The 20124-nt window shown below is 28.1% G+C and overlaps 3 protein-coding genes across 3 annotated transcripts in view; 1 reads left to right on the forward strand and 2 right to left on the reverse strand.

Moving 5' to 3' along the window:
- The window catches only part of LOC113385126 (multidrug resistance protein homolog 49-like), a 49057-nt gene extending 43646 nt beyond the window's left edge, over nucleotides 1–5411 (reverse strand). Inside the window, 1 exon segment of the mRNA XM_026622935.1 lies at nucleotides 5280–5411. The gene's annotated coding sequence lies outside the window, so the exon portion shown is untranslated.
- Nucleotides 5412–14204: 8793 nt separating this feature from the next.
- Nucleotides 14205–15322, forward strand: LOC113385270 (AP-2 complex subunit sigma). The gene is made up of 3 exons (XM_026623111.1): nucleotides 14205–14288; nucleotides 14424–14573; nucleotides 15032–15322. The coding sequence occupies exons 1-3, from the start codon at nucleotides 14286–14288 to the stop codon at nucleotides 15305–15307; spliced, it is 429 nt and encodes a 142-aa protein (XP_026478896.1). The 5' UTR covers nucleotides 14205–14285; the 3' UTR covers nucleotides 15308–15322.
- Nucleotides 15323–15861: 539 nt separating this feature from the next.
- LOC113386175 lies at nucleotides 15862–16446 on the reverse strand. Its single transcript, XM_026623972.1, has 2 exons — nucleotides 16214–16446; nucleotides 15862–16146 (listed from the first exon to the last, which is right to left on the reverse strand). The coding sequence occupies exons 1-2, from the start codon at nucleotides 16355–16357 to the stop codon at nucleotides 15928–15930; spliced, it is 363 nt and encodes a 120-aa protein (XP_026479757.1). The 5' UTR covers nucleotides 16358–16446; the 3' UTR covers nucleotides 15862–15927.
- Between the last annotated feature and the right edge of the window lie 3678 nt (nucleotides 16447–20124).

Below are 20124 nucleotides of genomic sequence, written 5' to 3' on the forward strand. Positions count from 1 at the left end.
TTTCAATTAAATTACTTATTAGCATATGATTCAGATCATTGTGTAATCATACGTTATAAATTTATTCCAATAATCGCAAGAAAATAAACTCATTAATTAATGAACTAACGGAGATATGAAAAATAAAAGAATACCAACTTCCTGAAAGCGTAATTGAAACAAATTAAAAAATTATAGAATTCTTAAGAATTTTAGCAATATTAAACTAATATTATTTTACTTCATTCAAGCAACTTAATAAAAATGAATTAAAATGAATTAATTTCTTTTTTTTAATCACATTGCTATTGAATGAATAGAATCTATTACCATAAAATAGATTAAAAAGATAATAGAACATACCTTAAAACGGTAATATACAAACAATATTTTATAATCTGTCAATATTTAAAAAAAAACTAACCTAATATTCTTCTAAACTTCATACAATGTTTTAAGCATTTGTTTAAATTTGGAATGTTTCTAAAATATATGACACCTATTACCCCACCCCATTTGCCCAGTAATATATCCTAAATTAGATAAAAAATCGGAAAATTGTGAAAAATCCTCAAGAAATTTTCAAATTTTAGCACAAAATCTTTGCTTGTAAGCAGTTTCCATTTATTTTTTCAGATCACAAAATTTAGTTGAAAAATGTATGCATGCTATTAAAATATTGTAAATTTTTCATTGCAATTCAAATTACAATGAATTCTAACGCTTTGGTTCTAAAACAAACAAAATTTTTTTATATAAACCATAGAATTTGAAAATATCACAAATCTATTTAAACTAGGTAGAAGTAGCATTCTGACTTAAGTCAAGCTGCGTGAACTTTCTTGCCCGTGTAAATAACCAATACTTAATTGAATTCAGTTAATAAAATTTTCTGTTTCTTTCGAAAATAAAGTTTTCTCTTCAATAACAATTAATCAATACGATTTGAAATTGATATTTTTATACAACATATAATATCTATGATTATATTAATTATAGTGCACAAACACACCCGTATACATCCACTTTATCTAAAATTTATAATTAAATCACTTTTCATAGGACTCTAATATTTTACGGCGGTCAGTGTGGTCACCAAATCTATCAACAAAATCCCAGACGAGCAACGAAAGGGTTCCCCTTTTAAGGTAACCAAAATAAATAATTCTAAGCTATTGAAACGTAAAGATATAAAAAACATCAATTTTGAGATTTCTATAATACGTATTAAAAGAACTAAAAATAAATTTGCAGGTCTTGATAAAAAAAGTACGCTTTTCCAAAAAAAATTAGAGAGCAAATGTCTAATGATAAAAATAAATGTTAATTAAGTGGCATTTTTACTTAGCAAGTTGCAAAAAACTTTTCGGTATACGTAAATAATCAAAGTTAATCTTTAAAATTATTAATTGTTACGATAGAAGTTTAAAATTTTAACATTGCCCACTACTCCAAACTTTAATGATTTTTAAAATTATAATCAAACTTTGATTCATATTTTTTTATTTATTTATTTTTTATTTATAATTCTCGCCAACACATTTTTTTTAACAATTAAAAGCGATTATACTACTATTACTATTATACTAAAGACTAGATATAGCATGTTCCCCAAATCCATGCGTTTTGAACGGTTTTTGAATGTCAAAATCGGTTCAGTAATTTTCTGAAAATTGCTAAAAAAAACAGTCCGGCCGATCGTCTCGTAAAACTAATCAACTGAAGTACTTTTTTCGAATTAAATCGAATTATTTTTTAAATTGGCATACATTCATATTCTTATTCCAATTCAGGATTTCTGGCAAAAAATAAACTTCTCCTTCGGGAAATTGATCAGTAATTAATATCAAATATATAACATATGTAATAATTTATTCACAAATCATCATTAATAAAATAATAATTAATGTACGCTTGCGTGAATATAGATTTATTACTCGCTCATAGCAGATCTATCAATGAAAATGTCTTCAAACAAATTCCGTACGTCAGTCAATATCAAGAGTCAATTGGAATCAGGAATGAATTCTCATCAAATTGTGTATTACATAAAGATGTATCAACTGAAATGTTCCCACTTAAGATTTGGCATGGCAACTTGACACCGATTAAGGCCAGACACTCGAACTTTATCATCGTTAACTTTATTAATCTATAAAAATAGTTTTTGAAAAAACGCATTACTATAGTGACATCATGCTCGAATAATGATTAATACTCTAATTAGTAAAATGTCAAGTTAAGACTTTGGCCAAGGGTCAAACCGAAGTTAATCCTACAAGAACGGCAAAATTACCGCCTGGTTTACCGCTCAAATAGTACCTTTACAATATAAAACTATAGTGGTGCATGGCATCGTTGCCTTGAGGCAAATTGCTGGTACTTCCCGTACCAGAATTAAATATTCGAGGAACAAATATCAGTAATCAATAAATATTGATCAATGATTAATAACAATTGTTTTGAACATTTTCAAGTAGATAATTATAATCACTATATATTTTATCGTTCATAAAATAGACAGTGAAGATCTTATCGCTCAAAACACTTGAGAATGTTTACATTAGCAAGAGGTCCGAATAAATCCATCTGAGGATATATTTCTTACGATTAGAATAACGCGTTTGAAATATATACATTTTCACACTGAATTGTAAATTTAAAATTCATATTTGAAGTTTAAAACTTTGAATATTATTAAAAATTTTGAAAAAAAAATCTGAAGATTTTGAAATTTGCTTGAATAAGTATAAGTAAATTTTAAAAATTAATAATCTTGGTACGGCACCCAACAAAATAGAATTAGCACTCATTTTTTAAATTTTAATCAAATATCTGATAATTCGATGTGTATATGCCTAATGATCATTTGTCACCGCCAAATATATTTTTTTTATACTTTTTCCTCTGTATCTCCGAAACCGCTAGACCTGCCTTACCAAAAATTTCATCAATTCTTCATTTTGTCAATACAAGTAACATGTTTTTTAAATCATTCAAATCGGGTACTCGTTTCTCTCAAAGACTGAATTACCGTTTTTGGCACTTTTTGCCCCGTATCTTCTAAACGGCTGGGCCTGCCTTCACCAAAAAATAATCAGCACGTCTTCTCATCAATAAGAATCGAATGATTTTCGAATCATTCAAACCGATTAATTTGTGCGCCCGAAATCGTGGACAAAAAATTGTATCACACACATACATCAATTTTTTTCGTGTTTCTTTTTAATTTTTAAACATAGATTGAATTTTATAAAAATATTGAACGTCAATATTTTTCAAAAGTTTTAGAATGCCTTTTTATTCGTATTAAATATCAAAATTATTTAATGTCAAAGCATTCTAACGATTTGGTTCTAAAAAGAGATTCACCTATTTAGATAAAATGTTCTATGTTTCTTTCGAAAATAAAGTTTTTGCTTTCACTAACAACTAATACATATATAATATCTATGTACAAACATAACCGTATATGTCGTAAAATCACGGCTCATTATTCCAGACTTTAATAAATTTTAATATTTCAATCCCATTTTGAAGAACTAGAAATATAATGTTTTCAGGTGTTCATTAAGATCATGAACTCTTTATCTCAAGAAAAAACGCAAGAAAATCAACATCAAATTACGAAGAAAACTCGCTGACCAATCTTTATCAAAAACTATGACAGCACTATTCCAAACTCTTCGGTCTGTTTTTGTAGTTTTAAAATCAATCCAGAATTTTTGACTTAAACGTGGGCGAATGGTTCTTAAATTTTTGAAATTGGTACAACCGTTTTTGAAGAAACGTTACAAAATAAAATTTCTTCTCATACTCACTTGTTCATATTCTTGTATGATTAATATGAGATAATTATAACCATCAATTCTATAGTCATTACAAAATCATGTTACTTACAATTTTTATTGACATGTCAAACACAAGTTCAAATAATTTCTGTACATTTTAAGATCAGTCTTTTTTTGTTAAGTTTAATTTCATTCTGAGTTTCCAAAATGTTCTTCATCGCCTATCAAGTTCATTTCGCGTGCTTTGATCACTGCTTCATTAGCAAACTTAAAATCCATGATCAAAGGTTTGTTAACTTTGTTATCACCGCTTTCAGGCTCATATCTGTATAGAGGAAAATAATAGCATATATATAAATGTATATGCCACGTTTTGCTTTATAAAAGGGTCTGGGCGTGTTTCCATACAGAATTGGCCCCACCCTGGGATTTAAATAATTTTGATGCCATTTTATAGGTATTTTCGAGAAAATTCGATATACCAAATTTCAAATCAGTAGCTCATCATTTGGCCGAGATATCAGTGAAAACATGTGAAAGTGGCCCCTTTTTTCAAACTCACTTTTTGTCGGAAGTATGAGAGATATCGAAAAACTGTTGACGTCATTCTATTTGTACTGATCTTGTCTATGTTGTTCATAACAAATAATGTGAAAAAATTATTTGTTAGTGCGTGAAAAGGTGAAAATGATTTTTCATTTTCACCTTTTCGCTCTTGCAAAGCGACTTTATATGAGCGTTCTTGTACTGGCAGCGCGCGTACTAGCTTAAGTTTTTCCAACTTTTCTCCAAAAGTTCCACTTAGATTTAAATGAGTTTTTCAATAATAGAAGAAAAATGTACAGGCTTTCGAATGATGCTAATATAAAAGTAGTCAAACAAGCCGCACTGGTAGAAAATGGAAAGTGAAAAATCATTTTCACCTTTTCACGCACTAACAAATCATTTTTTCACATTATTTGTTATGAACAACATAGACAAGATCAGTACAAATAGAATGACGCCAACAGTTCTTCGATATCTCTCATATTTCCGACAAAAAGTGAGTTTGAAAAAAGGGGCCACTTTCACAAGTTTTCACTGATATCTCGGCCAAATGATGAGCAGGATTTGAAATTTGGTATTACAATTTCTCAAAAATACCTACAAAATGGCATCAAAATTATTTAAATACCAGGGTGGGGCCAATTCTGTATGAAAACACGCCCATACCCTTTATACCCTAAATAACTTTAGCCCTAAGCCTGTTCATTTTTGTTTTCAACCAATCTTAACATAAATAACATGGAAAGTCTTCTTAAGACTATTCATGTATCACTCCACACAATTTCTATATAAAATGTATATACCCAAATCTTATTTCTTATTAAGTCCCTAAAACATGTAAATATTCAAAACTTTGTTGTAGAAAAAACTCATAAATCTCTACTGTAAATAAATTAGATTAAACAACTATTATAAACTAGAGAAGCTGTATCTAAATAAACATAGTTAATAAAATTGTCTAACCTGTAACGATTCTTTGCTGAAGGTCGACGACTTGGAGGTTTTGGCCGCGGAGGCAAGTTGTTTAATAAGTAATCACCACTTCGAGTAGGAAGTTCTTTATTAGATTTGCATGATTCTTCACTTCGAACTGAGTCTGGTGTACTTTTGTAGTAATGAGAAACATATCCATCTTCACTTGATACGCTTGACAAATCATTAGTGCCGGGTAAAATCTGTAACAAATAAATAAACAATTCAACAACATTCATAGATCATAGCTCAACAATCAACATTAGTAAAGAATAATAGTAATAATATATTGGTAATTATATAGTAGAAAAATATTCATGATAACGACACATTTGATGAAACAATGTTTATAAAAATATACTAGCAAACCCGACGAACTCCGTTTCGCCACCAGATGGTTTCGTGAGAAAGATGAAGAAATTTTTTGTTTGTTTTATATTTGAAAAGGAAAAATTTGATCAGGAAGGAAAACCCGACTTATTTTTATATATATAGAAGATAATCTATTTGCAATTATTTAAAACAATTATTGATTATTTTTATTACTCGAATTTTTAATTACGGTGCGTGAAGTTCCAGCAATTTGCATTTGGGCACGATGCCATGCACCACTAATTTTCTTAGCTATAAACCTTGCGGAACTCGAGACCTTTCTAACGAATGCAAAATTGTCGAAATCGGTTCGTGCGTTCTGGAGTTATTTCGTCAGGAAGGAAAACTCGACTTATTTATATATATATTAGAAGATAATAATTGTAGTCAACGAAATATGAAAAAACAGTATTGGAATAATCTTATTATATAATTGTAATATATATTACTTTAACAATGAATAAATCAATCAACAATACTTATTGAAATATAAGTCAAAACAAAAACTTATTATTTTCATATATACCTTTAAATCTGTGTATCCACACTCGTCACGTACACTATCTTCAAGCATAAAATTAAATTCATATTCACTCTCTTGTTTCTGCATACTTGCTTCATCCAACATTTCATTTTTTATCAATGAAATATCTGAAAAATTATGATCTAGATATAAACTTTCAAAGCTGCTATCTCTATGCGTTTCATTGTGAAGAAATTCTAAAACTTGTGATGGTGTTTCTTTTAAATAATTATTATCAATATTTGGTTGGAATGTATTATTGGGATATGAGGTGTAATAGCGTTGTTGGTAAACTTTTTCTTCCGGTTGTCCATGTTTCATAAAAAGCGAACCTGTAAAATAATATTCACATGGTACACACATATATATATATATATATATATATATATTAAAAAAACAAGTTAATGTATATATGATAGTGCAAAATTGTGTTCCTAGCGCTAGCTACTGATGTAAGACCATATTTATGTAAGTTACCTTCATTGTCTATATATGTGTATGTGTCTGTATTGCATATGTATGTATGTGTATGTATATGTATTATATATATATGTATGTGTATATGTATATATATATATATATGTGTGTATGTATGTATATATGTATATGTGTATGTGTATGTATGTATATATGTGTATATATACATATGTACATGTCCGTATGTATATGTTTATATATACGTATTGTTCGTATGTATATATGCATATGTGTACGTGTTTTTACATGCATATCATATATACATGTTTTGTTTGTGTGTATATTTATGTATATATATTACGCTTTTGTATGTTTATATATATTTCTTTTTACTTTTCATTTCTCTTGTTTATCTATCTGTTAAGTATAATTGTTATTGCTATAATTATATTACTTATATCTATAGTTCTTTTTCCAATTTCTGTCATTTTTTCCTAGATTATATTAATTTTTCAATATTCATTCTGTAGATCCACTGATGATGACATAAAATACTATGTCGAAACGTTTGGAAAAATTAAAGATTAACTTCTAAATCTTTGCCTTTTATTTGATGTATGCCCTTGAAGAACTTACTCATATATATATATATATATATATGTTTGTGTGTGTGCAATAATACAACAAAATGAATTTCCAACATCCATCGAACTACTAAAAGAAAACAAAAAATATCATTATAGTTATGTTTGTAAGTAGTTTGTTTAAAGAAAGAATTTACTATTTATTCATATATATATATATATATATATATATATATATATAATATATCAAGGCATAATAAAATTAAGAGTAACTAAATGATTTTTGTTATGTTAAATTTTCACAATCAAATAAATTTTAAGTAAAACAAAATCCACTCTTTTTAAACCAATTTAAAAATATAATGTAAATAATAAATTGAATACTTTGTGATATGCCAGTCGAATTCAAACTTTCTTGGTCTTTCATAGAGTTTAAGGTGCAAGCATCTACTTTATTCATCTTTGAACCATTCTGTGATCCAGAAGTTGAGCCTCTAAAAGCCATTTCCTCATTATAGGTTTTCATAATAGAAGCTATCATTTCTGACGGAGTTTCTTCTTGTTCATAGGTCTGTGTTGACATTTGTCGATTAAATCCATTCTTAATTGATCTGACCACTTCTTCCCGTTCTAACATTTCAGCACGTTTGACCAACTAAGAAATTTCATTTGAAATTACTACATATAATATTGAGGATATAAAAAGGTAAAAGTCATACAATAGTCTTTTTTTGTTGCTTATGAAATAGTAATCAAATTTTAACCTAATACAAGTCAATTTTAAAAATAATTATGTTGTACTGTGGACCAAAAAAAGTAAATTTATTACATAGAAAAGTCAAACAAACCAGAGCAGTCTTGAGTTCTTTTATCAGTCTTCCAGCAACTCTGTCCTCAGCTCTCTTTTGTATAATCTCATGTAAATTATGGTCGTTTGCATCTGAATCATCTTCTTCATCATCTGACAGTCTTTCACATAACTCAAAAATTTCATCATGTATGTCATCAGGAATTTCATCAAGTTTTCTCTGTAAAAAAACAAAGCACATTAACATAAACATATAAAATTAAAACATAATAAATTAAATACAAAAGCCCAAATAGTGATAATTGTTTAAGAATTTATTGCTTTATTTGAAAACTAGTCAAGAATGTTTTGAAAAAAAATATATATATATATTCAAAGTAATGGTTTCAATTATCAAACGAATATAATATATAATATTGATATGTTTTAGCTGTTTAGAATTTAGAAAGTCGATGGATTTTTTAAATCTATGCAGCAAAAACTTAAGTTAATGCAAATGAAAAAATAAAATTTTCTGTATTCTAATATCCAAATTTAGCTAAATACTAAGTTAAATTTGACTCACAACTTGTGTCTGAATTTCTGGATGCCTATTAACATTCAGCATGCCACTTTCAGCATCTTCAGTTTGTTCTTGAACTCGTTTTTCTTTATCTAATTTTCGTAACTTGGCCAATTGCCGTGCTGCTAATTCAACAGAACACTGCGCGGCATGAAGATCTGACTAGATTTTAATAAAAACAAATGACTACCAATATTTTATTTGATTGATATCTATTTAATACCAATAATTTTGAAGTTTAAATCATGCTCTTATAAATACTTACTTGCAATCCCAACAATGCATCCTCAGTTACAGAACTAATTCTATCAATATCAGACTTATTTCCTGAATTATCTTGTATCGAATTATCATCATAACCATCTAGTGCACGTTGAACAAGTAAAGATTGCAAAGTTAAAGCTTCCAGACATACAGTAATATTATTAACAGTCTGTCTCACGTCCCCAAAAGTTGAATATCTATATATAACATATCAATAATAATTAATTAAAAATGAGTTATTATAATTATTTACTAACTGACAAAACTTAAATATTCATTATTAAGTTTCAAATCAAAAAAATCTACAGCTTTTGTAAATTCTTCTATAATTAATAATAAATCAATTTTGATGATTATTTAAAACTAATGACATTGATATTTAATGTTGATAAAAACTATTTGCAAAATAAATTTTTGTTTTCTTTAGTTAGATTAAAAGAACTTTAAAAATAAGGTATTACTCTCAGAACTTTATCCCCAAAAGTAAATGCAACCATATTTATTAATTTTTTTTTTTTTATAATTACTATTACAATTTTTTTCTAATATTTACCTATTGTATTGTTTATAAACATTTGCAGTCATCCTAGCCTGTGGTGTAAAGTTTTTCAGAACTTCATACCTTTGCGTCAATAATCTTGTGCACTCTTGTACATGCTTTGTTGTGTTGGAAATACAATTTTTAACAGTTGCCACACAAGCTAATAAATTTTAAATTGTTTAATTATCAATATTTTTTTAATTGGATTTAAACTTTCACATAATTACCAGCCATATTAGATACAGATTTTTTTGAGGGCATAAAGCTAACAGCCAAATTTTTTAAGAAGTCTGATTGCACCAAAACAAATAGGTAGTGCAATTTCTGTAACCAAAAATTAAGTTATTACATAAATATATATACAACAATATTGCAACACATACATGTGTTGCAATACATATGCAAATTTATGTTATTTATCAGAAATTCTGAATGCTGATAAATAACAGTACTCGAAACAAATATTATAAATCTTATACACATAAGTTATGAGATTTTCTTGAATAATTTAACAATGTAATTTATCAGTTGCCTAATAATTATTGTATATAAGTTTATAAAGAAAGATCTGATTTTTGACACATCTAATTAAACGCCGATGATTTCTTCATATACTTTTCATATAGGCATAATATAGATTTGTTATTTTGTAAGAAATATAATTGTTTTGTAAGAAGTAATATTCTTCAATGTGTAGCTTAAACAAATTTTAATTAGATGAATTTTGTTGCAAAAAAGTTTTGAAGATATGTAAAATAAATTCAGATTTTTTTTTCAATTCCAGCACCAGAAATTATGCTCAATATTTTGAATTATTTCAAAGTTAAGAATGTGTGCTTTAAAGCCAATGCAGAACAGCTATTGAAATCAAAATAAAGAAGGGAATTCCAGTACATCCGATAGAGGATATTAAATGGTAATAGGTCCTAAATATATAATATAATATTTCTGATTATTATAATCTAATATCTAAATAACGCAGCTCACTTGATAATAGTAGGATTTGGAATTTGCATTTATGCATTGTAAGCAATAAAAACCAATGTAATATTTGAGTTAGTCAACTGTCCTAAAAATAATTTGGTCCTACCTTGGCTTTAGAAATACTGTTAGTTTGTTCAATCATAACTTCACTTCTCATAACTTCCATGCATAAAGGGTGCAAATCATTTCCAGTAGTTATATTCACAATATCTCGACTTGATTCAGTTAAATTGATAACACACAATCGCAAAAATTTTACTAAATCTTCCTTAAGTTCATCAATGCCACACATTTTTGCTCTCAATAGTGCTGTATCCTTTAAACTGTGAAACCATATTAATTAGAATATTGTAATTAAATAAATAATAATTTGTATAGTGAAATATATATATAAAACATAAATAAGAAATAAATGATTAAAATAATAGAATAAAATACATATTCATGCTTCCCGCAATGCTTTCCCATTCTTGTGCTAGAAGTTGAGATTTTCTACAAATAGCTGAAAATCCTCTTAATGCTCTGACTAGACTACACATCAACCTTTGATCAAATTTTTGTCGAAAAGCTCCAATCAGTTGTCGAATTGATAAAAGCCCTAGCCCGGCAATGGTCATTGCTAAAACCTTCTTACTGCAAAGTAGAATTATACTAATTAAATCTATATTTACACAATCAAGTTGATAAGCAATAAAAATTAAAATGAAAAATAAAAAAAAACCACTATTTGTATAATAAATATAATATTATTAAAAACCAAACTCTTTAGTCAAGTTCACTAAATGATACAATTAGATTACAAAGGGCTTAAAACAATTATTTTTATTCAAGCTATTCTCGATATTAGAAATAAGAATTTCAATTATTGAATTATAGAAATTTGATAAAAGTAATGAAATTCATTATAACTACCATGGAGTATGACATAGTAACATCATAGGCCAAGCAACAGCAACACCAATGCCAGCTGCTTTTCCAATGCCAGCAGGTTCTTCCTGAACTGTCGGACATATTGATTCTAAATATAAAGCATCTTCTTCTAGTAATAAATGGCAGTTCCTAATTTCTTGTATAAGAGACATATTGCACTTCTGTAATGATAAAGCAATTACTATTTTAATATTATTCTGTTCATTAAACAAATTTTTGTTAATTAATAAATGTTTAATCTAAAACTAGAACTTCATTACAAAACTTTTGAATTAATAATATTTATACATTATACATATACAACCAATAAAAACATTCTTAACATATTTATATAAAAAAAATTAAACAATATTTGTACTGACTTTGTAAGGAATAAACATATTGAAGAAGGGCATCGACTTATATTTGGATTCAACTTTTTTAACATGAAGATTGAGCTGTTCTTGTCGTGATTTATTATTGACTTCAAAATCACATAATCCGTTTGCTAATAAATGTTGGTGCAGCACTCCGCCCTATAATCAAAATTATATTTGCAAATGATTAAATAATATATAATATCACCAAGAAAACAAAAGATCTCACTTGAGTTATAACCTCTTCGTCATCATCATCACACATTTTGATTTTAAATTATTAATTTCTTGTTAATCACTTGAAACTACTACGGAAATTTTTAATTTAACCAGCTCAATAATATAAATTAATAAACATTACTAATTTAGATTGAATTTAAAAATCCAAAAATTTTAACCCTGAACTTGATGTTCATTTATTTGACATGACGGTATTTTTTTAATTTTGCAAATTGGAAGTCATCGGAAGTGAACTATCTCGAGAAATGTCAAAAAACAGGATTCATTTTGAATATTAATAATCAACTGGTTCTATAAATAGGTTTTCCCTCACACATTTTGCTCAACTTTTGGCAATGGTTTATGAGAGGTTTTTGAACGGTAAATTTGAATTCCACCTAATTGTCAAATGAGCAACTTCACCAACCTGTAGAACGTAAAGAGAGACGTCTATACAAGGGTTGGGTACAAGCAGATAGTAAGCCATTGGTAAGCAATCGTAAGCCAACGAACACGAAATAAAAGAATTTAAACTGGTGATAAACTTCCCGTACCGTAACGAAATGTTCGAGGAATATTAAATGTTTTCAAATAGATTATTATAGATAAAAAATTATATAAACTGCTTTCAAAGTTCAAATTATTTGTTTAAAGTAAGAGAGCTTAGAACTATAGTCAGAATTAAAATTAAAATTTGAATTATTTTCGATATAAAAAAAAATTGAAAAAAATTTAAACAATAACTTTTTTCCAAAGCAATTATTTTGTTAAAACAAGCAGAAAGTTTTTTGAATCATTCAAATTGGACACTTGGTCCTCTTAAAAACTGCCATTTAGATACATTTAGCTCTGTATCTTCGAAATGGCTGCACCTGCCTTTGCCAAAAACTAATGGGCACATATCCCTATCAATAGGAATCGAATGTTTTTTGAACCATTCAAATCGGTTGATCCGTGCGTCCAAAGTTGTGGACGGCGGATACACAAAACACACACACACATACATCAATTTTTTCTGAGATATGCCAATGTGTTCAGAAACGCCCATTACTATATCTACTCTACGGGAAATTAATAAATAAAATGTATTGTGTTAGTCAGCGTTAGTTATACAATTAGTATGCCATTTAATTATGGATGAATTCATATGCAAAAATATTTATTATTTTTAATTTTGAGACGAATACAATAACATGTAGGTTTAAATAATAAAGTATAATTATTAATTAAAGTTGGTTAAAGGTTTCCAACATTACGTATGTGTTTTCTCATTATTATTAGTATATTGCCCACATAATCAAGTACATTATCCAAATGCATATAAAATATAAAGACTTAAAATAATTCAAACGCATTAAATGACAACATAACTGTAAAATTTAGTACAAAATATTATACTGATAAAAGAATCTGTGATATGAACAACCTTTAATGGATGAGTATAAAAACAAAACAAATATATACATAAATACATAGATTAGATACATACTTGTATACACCATATACGTAAATATGCTGCCATCATCCAATATTGAATATAGTTTGTTCTTTTAATATTTTAATTTTTATGCAGTTCTTCTAATATCTTTTAATTTTATGCAGTGCACATAGATAATCAATAGATAATCAAACACAAATGGCAGTGCAGCAATGTTCTAAAATCTACCAATATATAAAGGTGCGTCCACACCTAACGAACGAACACGAACGAACATAAAAGAACGTACCAGAACGAACGGCAACAGCATAGTGTGGACGCCACAACGATCACGAACGAACATAAACAAACATGGCGAGCAATGTTCCGCAACTTGTCGGTACATCAAAGGGAATTGTTCGTTCATGTTTGAACTCGTATGTGCAGTGTGGACGCTACCACGAATGTAGACAAACATTTTTCTTTTTTGGTGTTAAAATGTGCATTAATGCATTAATTTATGTTGTATTTATTATAAGATATTGCTGTTATTGACAAATTTTGTAAATTTGATGACTTTAAATAATTTTTCTCTTTCCCGCCACTTTAAATAATAAATCTGACGTTTCACGGTACATCCTCGAACAAAAAGATTCAAACCCTCACTGCTTTGAGGCGTTTGTTTGGAATTTTTCGCGTTCGTTCGTGTTCCTGTTCGTTCTATTTTGTATTTTCTTGTTCGACATGTTCGTTCGTGTTCGTTCGTTAGGTGTGGACGCACCTTAATAAATTAAGTTTTTGTTGGATTATGTATGTTAAACCAATTTGTAAAAATATTTTGAGCAAATCTTCCACCAGAGTTTACATTAACACGAGTACCAACAAAGAAAACTGCGTAAATATCGCAAGTGGAATTCGATTGGAATCTCATTGAACTCTCAAGCTGTCATTAGTATTTTATTATTCCTACAATAATATTTGTGTAATATAAGCTTTTATTAATATCTGCATAAACTGAAAATGGTAAATTCAAAATTAAACTTAAATAATTCATTTTATTATGTGTATTACTAAATACAATCCATAAATGATTAAAATGATAAGTCTGAAACGCCCTAAAAGTCAGATATCAATATTTTAATTTCTGTTTGTTTTTAGATTCGTTTCATATTAATACAAAATCGTGCTGGTAAAACTAGATTAGCAAAATGGTATATGAATTTCGACGATGATGAAAAACAAAAACTAATAGAGGAAGTCCATGCAGTTGTAACTGTTAGAGATGCCAAACATACAAATTTTGTTGAGGTATTAAGATAAGATGTATACTTTTAGCTTTTAATTTCCAACATTTTTGTTTTCAACTATTTACAATTTAATTTAATTCAATGTTAAAGCTTTTTCAAGCACTTTTTTCCTTGTGTTTTAGTAAATGATCTTGAGAGTACTGTGAATCCAAGCTAGCTAAATTTAATTTTACAATTGTTATTCAGTAAGGTGTTATTATTATAAACAACTTTTATGTAGAATGTCTGCAACAATTTGTTTCTATTCCGAAATTGTTATCCAATGAAATGAAATGAAAAAATCAATGATATTTGTTTCTTTAGAAATCATTATGGCAGAGTAATAATGCCGAATAATAATACCATTTAGAGTAACTTAAATTATAATCACAATAGCAAGAATGTTTTAATGTAGACTGTTTGATTTATACATAATTCTTGCTTTTTTTATTCATTGAATATTTTTATTATTTATTTCAGTTTCGCAATTTCAAAATTGTGTACAGAAGATATGCGGGATTATACTTCTGTATTTGTGTTGATGTCAATGACAACAACTTGTGTTACCTAGAAGCAATCCATAATTTTGTTGAAGTATTGAATGAATATTTTCACAATGTATGTGAATTAGATTTGGTGTTCAATTTCTATAAAGTCTACACTGTAGTAGATGAAATGTTTTTGGCAGGAGAGATTCGAGAAACGTCTCAAACAAAAGTTCTGAAGCAGTTGCTTATGCTGAACTCTTTAGAATAATTATGTAAATACTCATGACATGTTTTCATTCCACTTACATAAATATATAACTAAGTTATTATATTATATTATGTTGTAAATTTAAATAAATTATATATATATGCAAGTCATATAGTAAAGGAAAAATGTTTATATGTATTTGTTTGATATATGCAAAATAAAAATAGTCATCTAATTTCATATGTTATTGAGATACAATTGCATATGTTTTAGTGTTATCGTAAAATTAAGTCCATATTATTTTTCATTACTATATCATATAAGATATAATCTTAATAGAATTAATACAGCATTAACTAATTTTATGCTGATGTATGGAGGTTGCAAATTGTATTATAATTCATGTTACAAATTATGAAAATATTCTGAAATAAATGATTTAATAAAATGTTTCTCTGAAGAATTTCATTATGCCATGTTAGGACATATTGGCATAAACATCATAGCTTTCACACTAAATCTCTCATGATGAATAAAACTATTGAAATTATTTAACATATATAATTTAATTATTCACATATAATATCAGTTTAAACTTATCACTAAATTGGCGAGTTGTTTATTTAATTAATCCAATTGTTTTCTTTGTTAATACTTAAATCGATATATCATTTTTAATGCTATGCTTCACTGGCATCAGAATCTTCATCTGATGAATCCAAAGCTGCATTATTTAAATAATGTACTGTTTCACAACGTTCATTTTCTGGCTTAACTTGCTTTTTCATTCCTAATAATTGTCTTACTGTTTGCAACTGAGTTATCAGTTTGCATGTCGCTTCCAATTGTTGAATACAAGATAAACAAATTGTTTTGGGCAAAGGATCTGTCGGAGATATCTGAATAAAATATTATAAGTTAAATTTAACTGCTTTCATTAAAAATAATATATTCGATATGTCTTACGGTCACTGGAAGATTGTTATTGATTTTGTGTGCTAGCTGCATGGAAATACCCTTATCGCTGTAGATAAGAATAACATGTTTGTGCATTTCGGAACATAATCTGCATAAAAAGCCAGTTTTAGATGCTTCATCTAAACTTCCCATTTAAAATTATATTGAATCAATGTATGCAATAAATTTAATATAAGAAGAAAGTTCAAGTGAAATTACAAATGAGCATTCATGCTTTTCAATAACTTGTCAAAATTGTTGTTGTTTTTATAGGTATTGTCAATGCCGATATGTGCCATTAGTGTTGCCCTCTTTAATCGAATTACAAAGCGCGAATTTTAAATTATGAAAACACACAGTCATTCAATAACAATATAATTAACATAGTTATTATAAAAATAACTATTTTTGCTAACAATAAAGCATCACAAACCTGAACAGATAATTATAAGTCCTTTGATTTATAAAAGAAACTAGTGGTGTATGGCATCGTGCCTTAAGGCAAATTGCTGAAACTTCCCGTACCGTAACGAAATGTTCAAAGAATATATTAAACGTTTTCAAATAGATTATTATAAATAAATACTGTAACATTGTTTAATAATTATAGGAATTATATAAACTGAATTGCAAAGTTAAAATTGTTTATTTAAAGTATATAAGTGAGCTTTAGAACTTTAAGAAGAATTAAAATTAAAATCTGAATTATTTTCAATAAGTATATAAAAAAAAATTAAAAAAAAATAAATACAATTTTTTTTCCAAAAGCAATTGTTTCGTCAACATAAGCAGAAAGTTTTTTAACTTCCCGTAGGGTAAGTTATAGTAATCGCAAAAAAATCGAAAATGAAAATTTTTATATATCTTTACGTTTCAAAGGTTTCTGAACATTTTGGCATACCTTAGAAAAAATGGATGTATGTGTGTGTGTGTGTGTGTGTGTATGTGTGTGTATATGTATGTATGTACGTGTGTGTATGTATGTGCGGATACAAATTTTCGTCGACGATTTCGGGAACACGGATCAACCGATTTGAATAATTCAAAAAACATTCGATTCGTATTGATAAGGAGACGTGCTGATTAGTTTTTGGCGAAGGCAGGTCTAGCCGTTCCGAAGATACGGGGCAAAAAGTGCCGAAAACGGTAACTCAGTTTTTAAGAGAACGGAGCGTCCGATTTTAATAATTCAAAAAACATTTTACTTATATTGACAAGGTGAAGAACCGATCAAATTTTCATAAAGGCAGGTCTAGCGGTTTCGGAGATCTAAAGAAAAAAGTAAAAAAAAATGCCATTTGGCGGTCAAAAATGATCATTAGACTAATGCACATCAAATTATCAAATATTTTATAGAGATTTTAACAATAAGTATATATTTTGTTTACATTCCTATGGGTTCCGTACCAATGTTTACGCGTTAGACGGCGACGCGGCGCTTACGCGCTTTGATATTTCGTCTTTATGCAGTTAAAGCAGTACGATTGCTTTGAAAAAAAGTTTAGATCTTCCAAAATATGTCAAAATAAAGAAAACATTTTTTTTTCGAAAAAAAAAAATTAAAAAAAAAATTTTTTTAAAAAAAAAATTTTTTTTTTCAAAAAAAAGTAATTTTTGGTCCAATTTATAGTTTCTCAAAAATCTTATTTTTTCGAAGTAAATTTTTTTTCAAAAATGTTAATCGTTTTAAAAAAAAAAAATTGGTACGGGAAGTTCCAGAAATTTGCTTTCAGGCACGATGCCTTAATTCCCTTAAGACAGAATTCCACTTACAGCTAGTTTCTCATTCAAATCGGACGCTTAGTTCTCTCAAAAACTGCCATTTTTTTACATTTAGCTGCGTATCTTCGACCTATACCTGCTTTTGCCAAAAACTAATCACTACTTCTCCCCGTCATTACGAATTAGATCATTCAAATCGGGTGCTTAGTTCTCTCTAAAATTGCCATTTTTGTACATTTAGCTCCGTATCTTCGAAACGGCTGGACCTGCCTTTGCCAAAAACTAATCACTACTTCTCCCCATCATTACGAATTGAATGTTTTCTAGATCATTCAAATCGAATGCTTACATAGTTCTCTCACAAACTGCTATTTTTGTACATATAGCTCCGTATCTTCGAAACGGCTGGACCTCCCTTTGCCATAAACTAATCAGCACAACTTTCTATCAATAGGAATCGAATGTTTTTTGAACCATTCAAATCGGTTGATCCGTGCGCCCGAAAACGTGAACAAAAAAAATGCGGACATACAAAACGTGTGTGATGTATTTGGAGAGATATCTCTCCAATTTTCAAAATCCTTTCGAAACTGATATGGTCTAAAATGCTTGCTGCTTGTTATAAAGAAATGGCTCGGACAGTCCTTATCGATAGTTTTATCTAATAGCTTTCAAATTTTTAAAATCGGTCGAGCTGTTTTTGAGAAAACGTCGGCGAGGTCAAAAATCAGCTCTCACAGACACATACATCCCTTTTCTAAATTTGGTCTCATTTGATTTAGAATGACTTAAAACGCCGAGCAAATCCTTTTTTCTGGCAAAAACTAACTTCTCATCGGGAAGTTAATTGCAATATACAATTTTATGAGTGAAAACCGATAAGTTAGTTTAGTATACAAGCTCAATATAATTACATTAGATTATATCAATACAAATTAATTAAATTAGATTATATCATCTTTTATGTTCATTAAAATTTTAGGATATCACTTTTAGAATTCGCTTAAGCTACTATAATTAGTATGACGTCAGATATATTGACCGACCACTTATATGACGGTGTATAATCATACTACGAAAATTGGTTTATCATATACATTTTCTGATAAAACAGTCGGATATGATGACATCCCTTATATTGACATATCGCTTATAAATATTTAATTTACAAAAAAGTCCAGCTATAATACCTACATAGTATTACAACTCCGGTAACTGGGAGAGAAGAAAAACAGCTAATTTATTTAAAAAAAAAAAGACAGAATAACCGTTTTTGCCAAATATTGTTTTTCACCTAACCGCCCGACAGTCCGGAGTTTTCGAAAGTCCGGCACCTAGGAGGACTCGGTCACACTAGGAGCACCCAGGAGTTTGAAAGCCATTATAGAAATGTTATGTATCGTTTTTCAATATTTTTCGAGTTGAACGACTTAATATAAAAATAGCGGTTAAAATTCTAAAGTCTTTAAGCAAATATTTAGCAAATGAGAAACCATAGGTTAAAAAAAAATGTGCAAGCCTGGCTAACTTTGTCGCTTTTCTATATTTAAGCTTCATCAGAATATATACTGACATTACTATAATTAATTAATTACTAAATTGTAAAATGATTGCGATAAATTCAGAATAATATATTCCAATGCAACATTTGAATCGGTGCAGCATTTCTCTCGCAATTCACAAATTCATAAGTTTTCTTTTTTTCTTGAACTGCCTCGTCCAGCCCGGAGACAGCGGTATATATTTTTTACAAATTATATAATATAAATTATTTCTTTGAACTTTGTGATTAAGATGACCTCTAAACAAATAATCCTTGTTTACGGGTAACATTTAGAAAATAACATAATCGTTTGTAATTATTTTTTCATTGTCGGATAATATATTTTACATTGAAATATACTATGCAACATTCATATTACGAAAGTCATCGAAATATCCGCGATGATTGTTTATTTTACATCCTGCAAATTATGATTTATTGAAAAGATAAAACGAGGTATATAAGATAACTGTAACAATGGTAATAATTTATTCGAAATAAAAATATATTATTTGTCTAAATAAAATCTAAAAAAATGTTTATTCAACACATTATTTGTATCGCTCTTTTCCTAGCAGCAGCTTTTATTGATTTAGGAGAATCATGTGTATGTATTATTTTATGTTAAGGTAGTTTTATATAAATAAAAATAATT

This window comes from Ctenocephalides felis, unplaced genomic scaffold (assembly GCF_003426905.1).
Source record: "Ctenocephalides felis isolate EL2017-DRISC unplaced genomic scaffold, ASM342690v1 CF-g0.4_SCAFFOLD_03571, whole genome shotgun sequence".
In the NCBI taxonomy this organism is placed as follows: Eukaryota; Metazoa; Arthropoda; class Insecta; order Siphonaptera; family Pulicidae; genus Ctenocephalides; species Ctenocephalides felis.